The 4,791-nt window shown below is 48.4% G+C and overlaps 1 protein-coding gene across 1 annotated transcript in view; it reads right to left on the bottom strand.

Moving 5' to 3' along the window:
- Window positions 1–4,791, bottom strand: part of LOC310736755 (teneurin-3) — a 73,926-nt gene continuing 69,135 nt past the window's right edge. Inside the window, exons 25-29 of the mRNA XM_083560525.1 lie at window positions 4,502–4,756; window positions 3,469–3,765; window positions 1,784–3,395; window positions 1,557–1,687; window positions 1–1,107 (exon numbers count right to left, since the gene is read on the bottom strand). Coding sequence (XP_083416651.1) covers window positions 373–1,107; window positions 1,557–1,687; window positions 1,784–3,395; window positions 3,469–3,765; window positions 4,502–4,756 — 3,030 coding nt within the window. The 3' untranslated portion in view covers window positions 1–372. The remainder of the gene's footprint in view (window positions 1,108–1,556; window positions 1,688–1,783; window positions 3,396–3,468; window positions 3,766–4,501; window positions 4,757–4,791) is intronic.

Here is a 4,791-nt window from a genome sequence, read left to right on the forward strand (position 1 = left end):
GTGTGTGTGTGATACAATGAGACACAGCCTCAGTGTGTGTGTGTGTGTGTGTGTGTGTGTGTGTGTGTGTGTGTGTGTGTGATACAATGAGACACAGCCTCAGTGTGTGTGTGTGTGTGTGTGTGTGTGTGTGTGTGTGTGTGTGTGTGTGTGATACAATGAGACACAGCCTCAGTGTGTGTGTGTGTGTGTGTGTGTGTGTGTGTGTGTGTGTGTGTGTGTGTGTGTGATACAATGAGACACAGCCTCAGTGTGTGTGTGTGTGTGTGTGTGTGTGTGTGTGTGTGTGTGTGTGTGTGTGTGTGGTGGTGCACTCAGAGTTTAGAACCTGACCGTATAAGTGCATATAAATAATTCCTCGCAGGTTCTGTGCTACCTTTTTCCGATCTCGTTTTGTCTGAGGAACTGGATGTTGTTCCTGCTATCGGATAATTCCGGATATTGTTCCACAGAGAGGACGTAATAGCCGTCATATCCCTGCACTCGTCCCGCGTTGAGTAATTGCCTCTTCTCTGCCTCTGTCCACAGACGAGTCCCCGCCTCTCCGTCCCGTATGCAGCGCGCCTCCCGAGCCCATGCGCTCGCCAGCGCCCTCTGTCTCGCTAACTCCAGCACTCGCGCCCGCTCTTCGTCCAGAGAGGCTCCGTAGCGCACGTGGAGGGTTAGCATGCCGCACTGCAGCTCCACGTCAGCGAAACGCCGCGTGCGTCCGCCCATCGCCGCCGTGGACTGGGACACGCTCACGTTCACGCCGTTCTCCAGCTGCTTACGTCCCGTCACCAGCCGGAGCGCAGCCAGGTCCATTTCCGGAGCTCCCGATTTGACAAAGTAATGCGTGTCATATCCGTCCAGTGTGAAATGAAGATCTCTCAGGTACAGAGCTCCGTTGAGGATATTAGCAACTTTGATGCTGTCTTCATTAGCGATGCTGAGAGCGTGGGTAATAACCGTGCCTTTGTACAGCGCCACCATGATGCCACGCCCAAACAGGGACTCGCCCGGGGCGAACCAGAGCCAGGGTCTGGGCAGTCTGCGAGATGGAGGCGTCCAATCTAACGCCAGGAACGCTTTGGCCTGACGCAGGACCTGCTGCTGAACTCCAACAGCCTGCAGGAGACACATTTATATTCATCATCAACATTAATGTGGCCTTTCATTTAAAAATTTTAACTAAAGTTATCATTTCAGATATAAAATCTAAATCCTTTATCAGATTCTGTCACACGTGCACACGTGCATTTATAAAACAATGATTTTTCTATCTGATGTTGAATTCAACAAAAAATCTTTTCAGGTGAACATCAGGGTTTAGGGTTTTTTCTTTTTTTTATCTAAACAAAGGGTTTGTCTACGATCCTTAAGGATTCTTATGTTCGAAGATTTCAGTACTTTTAACTTTTATGAGCTGATGCTTATTAAGAGCCATATGATTATACAAATGTTCCTCTTTATACATCACAGAAAATTAAAATAACTTTAGATCAGGATGTGCACACAGCAAGCACAAACTCATAGCTGAAAAAAATCCATAAATACAGACTCGGACTCAGACGTACCGGAAGATTGTCCCAAATTTCACTCTCCTCCAGTTCATATGACACTCGAGTCATTCCAGATTTAGGAACCGGAAATCCCGGAATGCTGTTGTGGAGATGAAACCCAAAAATAACCAGCCAGGTGTTCACATCTGCCGGAAACAAATCCATAAACATCAGTTTAAACAACTTCAGCTTACTTCCGTCTCTACTGTAATCACTGAGATGATGTGGAACTGAACCCTCACCTGTAAGAAACTCCTCCACATCCTGAACCTTGCTGATGGGATCGTTGTTACGGAACGTGTAGAGGTTAAAAGGTGCTGGGTTTTTCCCAAGCGTTTCCCATAACTTGATATCCGGAGCGGTCCAGCGGCCGGAGATGATGTCGTAATCCCGTTCCCCAAAATAAACAAGCTTAGTCAGAGGTTCGTAGAGACCGCCATGGAACCCGAGTACGATCTGGAGATCAGGGTTCGAATCGGAATAAACTTCTCCGAACGCTGTGTAGTGTATCTGCTTCAAAAGAGCTCCGTCGCTCCCAAAAACCGCTAGCGGCGTTCCGGTGTTGTCACAGGCAATGTAAAACTCTTTTCCACTACTGATCTCCATGGCGAACACGTGGCCCTGGAGGTCGTAGTACAGTGAGGTGATCTCTGTGCTGGAGTGGTTGTAGATGTGTGAGATGCGGCTCGGGAAGCTCAGGTCCGCATAGAAAAACTGCAGGAACTGCCCCAAACTGGACTTGGTGGAAATCCTCCTTCCCAAGCCGTCGTAGCGATGCTGAACGTGCCAGCCAGCGGATTTGCTATAAACGCGCTCCAGGCGTCCGTTCGAGTTGTAATGGTAGACTTCTGCTCCTCTCTGACGGAGAAATCCGTCCTCGTCCAGCTCGTACTGAAGGTCTCCGTGTCGAGTGATGCGGTCACGGAGATCGTAGCGTAGCGGGAGGATCCGCACGCCGATCGCGGGGCTAAGCAGGTGGATGTTCCCGTTTAGATCGTAGCTGTACCGCCATGTTGGTTTCTTGTTCAGGTAGACAGTCTGCAGCTGGCCATCCACGTCGTACTCATAGCTGTATTTTGTAGCATTTGCAAAAGGTCCGATTTTCATCTCTCTTGATACGACTCGGCCCATTTCATCGTGTTGAATTGCGATCCAGAAGAGCTGCGTCCGGAAAAGCTCGTACTGGATCTCCCGGATTCGTCCGTGGCCATCGAAATGTTTAGTGTACGTCATAACGGACGTGGAAATGATCTGATTGATGTCGTAGTAGAGCACACCGAACTTCCCAAACTGCTCCACTTTCCCAGAAATGTCGTCGTACTGGTAGAGGTCGATGGGCAGCGGCGTCTCGTTGATCACTCCCTGAACGCTGCTCACGCGAAGATTTCCGTCGTACGCGTAATCAAATCTTGCGCTCACCATCCCATCTTCGCTGAAGCGATATATCTGTCTGTCCACTAGGGGGCCGAGTTGTCTGTATCTAATGGTGCAAATGAAGCCTTCACTTTGCAGGTTCACCGTCTTTAACACGCCGATCGTTTCGTCGTACGTGAAACTAACACGTGTGCTATCGTACACGACTTCGGCTAGTTTGTTGTTCCATCGATATCGATAAATCACTCTGCGTCCCATTCCTGTCCGGAGCGTTCGGAGAAGCCGTCCGTCTTCGCCGTAGTCCACAGCTACAGACGCGTTGCTTTCCGGAGGGTGATAAAGATTCCGGTAATAGGTCACGGAGCGAATCGTTTTCATGATGTAGCGTGCGACGCTGGGCAGGATAACGGCCGAGAGCTCTCCGTCCGAGTCGTACTCGAAGGTGAACTGCCGCTGACTGGCCAGGATCAGCACCATGGACTGAGACAAGCGGAGAACACGTGTCAAAAAAACGTTATATTTTAAGCATCTTTAAAACTGAAACTTGTGTTACCTTCTCCAGGTACGTGAAGCTCCATGTTTTGCCGTCAGGAAACACTTGAGTGCGAACGCGTCCTTGTTCGTCGTGTTCGAATCGCTTTACCACGGATCCCCACTGGATGGCGCTCAGCTGGCCGTTGCTCCTCCGGGTCACGTTCACCGGCAGTAACTTGCTGCTCGGCGTCCACACGGCAGGAAGTCCTGTTACATCGTAACTGATTTTCAGCAGGAATTTGCGGTGATCGTCGTAAATCCGCTCGGTTTTCAGCAGGCGGTCGTAATCCACAGACAGGATGTTCCGACCGTTCACCTGCCACAGACGAGACGAGACGAGACAAGACGAGCAGACGAGACGAGAATCAACATAACGTTCTACTTTTTTAATGAGAAAAACTTTGATTAGAACTTTAAGCCTTCTTTTTTTCAGACCATAACAAAACTTCCTGAAGTCCCTGAATGACCACAGGCTGATTTTTAATCCTGAACGATTAGAGAATAAGCGGCGTGAGACAGGGGTTTGGAGGATTTTATTGGGAACAATCAAGAACTAATAGTGCTTAAATTACACACACACTCACACACACACACACACACACACACACACACACAGATTCTAATTATTGACTCTGAAAGCACAGCTGCCTATAATAAAGCATCGTTTAGAGTCTCGTTAAGATCTCACAGCCAGCAGGTAACACGTCCTTAATTACACACAGTCAGATCTTTACACAAGAACAAAGTTGTAGCGATTTTGTTATTTAATTGCTCTTCTGTACTTTTTTCTTTTGTACACAAAGAAAATATTACAGGATTTAAAAAACAGAACCGATCATCTGAAAGCGTTGAAATGAACTCAGCAGGACGAGAACATCGTCCACTACCTGGTGCAGTTTCAGCACGAGATTTCGAACGACCCGCATCGAAACCCGATATCAACTGTTCAAATATAAAAAAGTGCTCTGGGTGTTCTTTGGAGAAAACATGTTCTAACTGCGATTTACTTCTGAACATCTTCTGAATTCAGCAGCATTAGTTTCGATACTCACTCGTAGTTTGCGTCCGAAGACCGTGACTTTAGCGCGAGTCTGTTCTTTTCTGAAACGCCACTCCACCAGGTTCTGTCCCGTGTCGTCTGGAAGCGTGACGTTCCTCCGAGCCACCGTAGGAGACGACGCGCCACACAGGATGTGAGGTTCGGTTTGAAAATGAGCGTTCAGTCCGTTTGCATAGGAAACCCACAGAGAGGCGTCGTATCCCACCACGTAACTCGTCTTCAACTGATCTGTAGCATTAAACACATTCTGGATTCATATGAACTGTGAGGTCAACAAGAAAA

Source organism: Silurus aristotelis (genome assembly GCF_946808225.1).
Source record: "Silurus aristotelis genome assembly, chromosome: 14".
NCBI lineage: Eukaryota > Metazoa > Chordata > Actinopteri > Siluriformes > Siluridae > Silurus > Silurus aristotelis.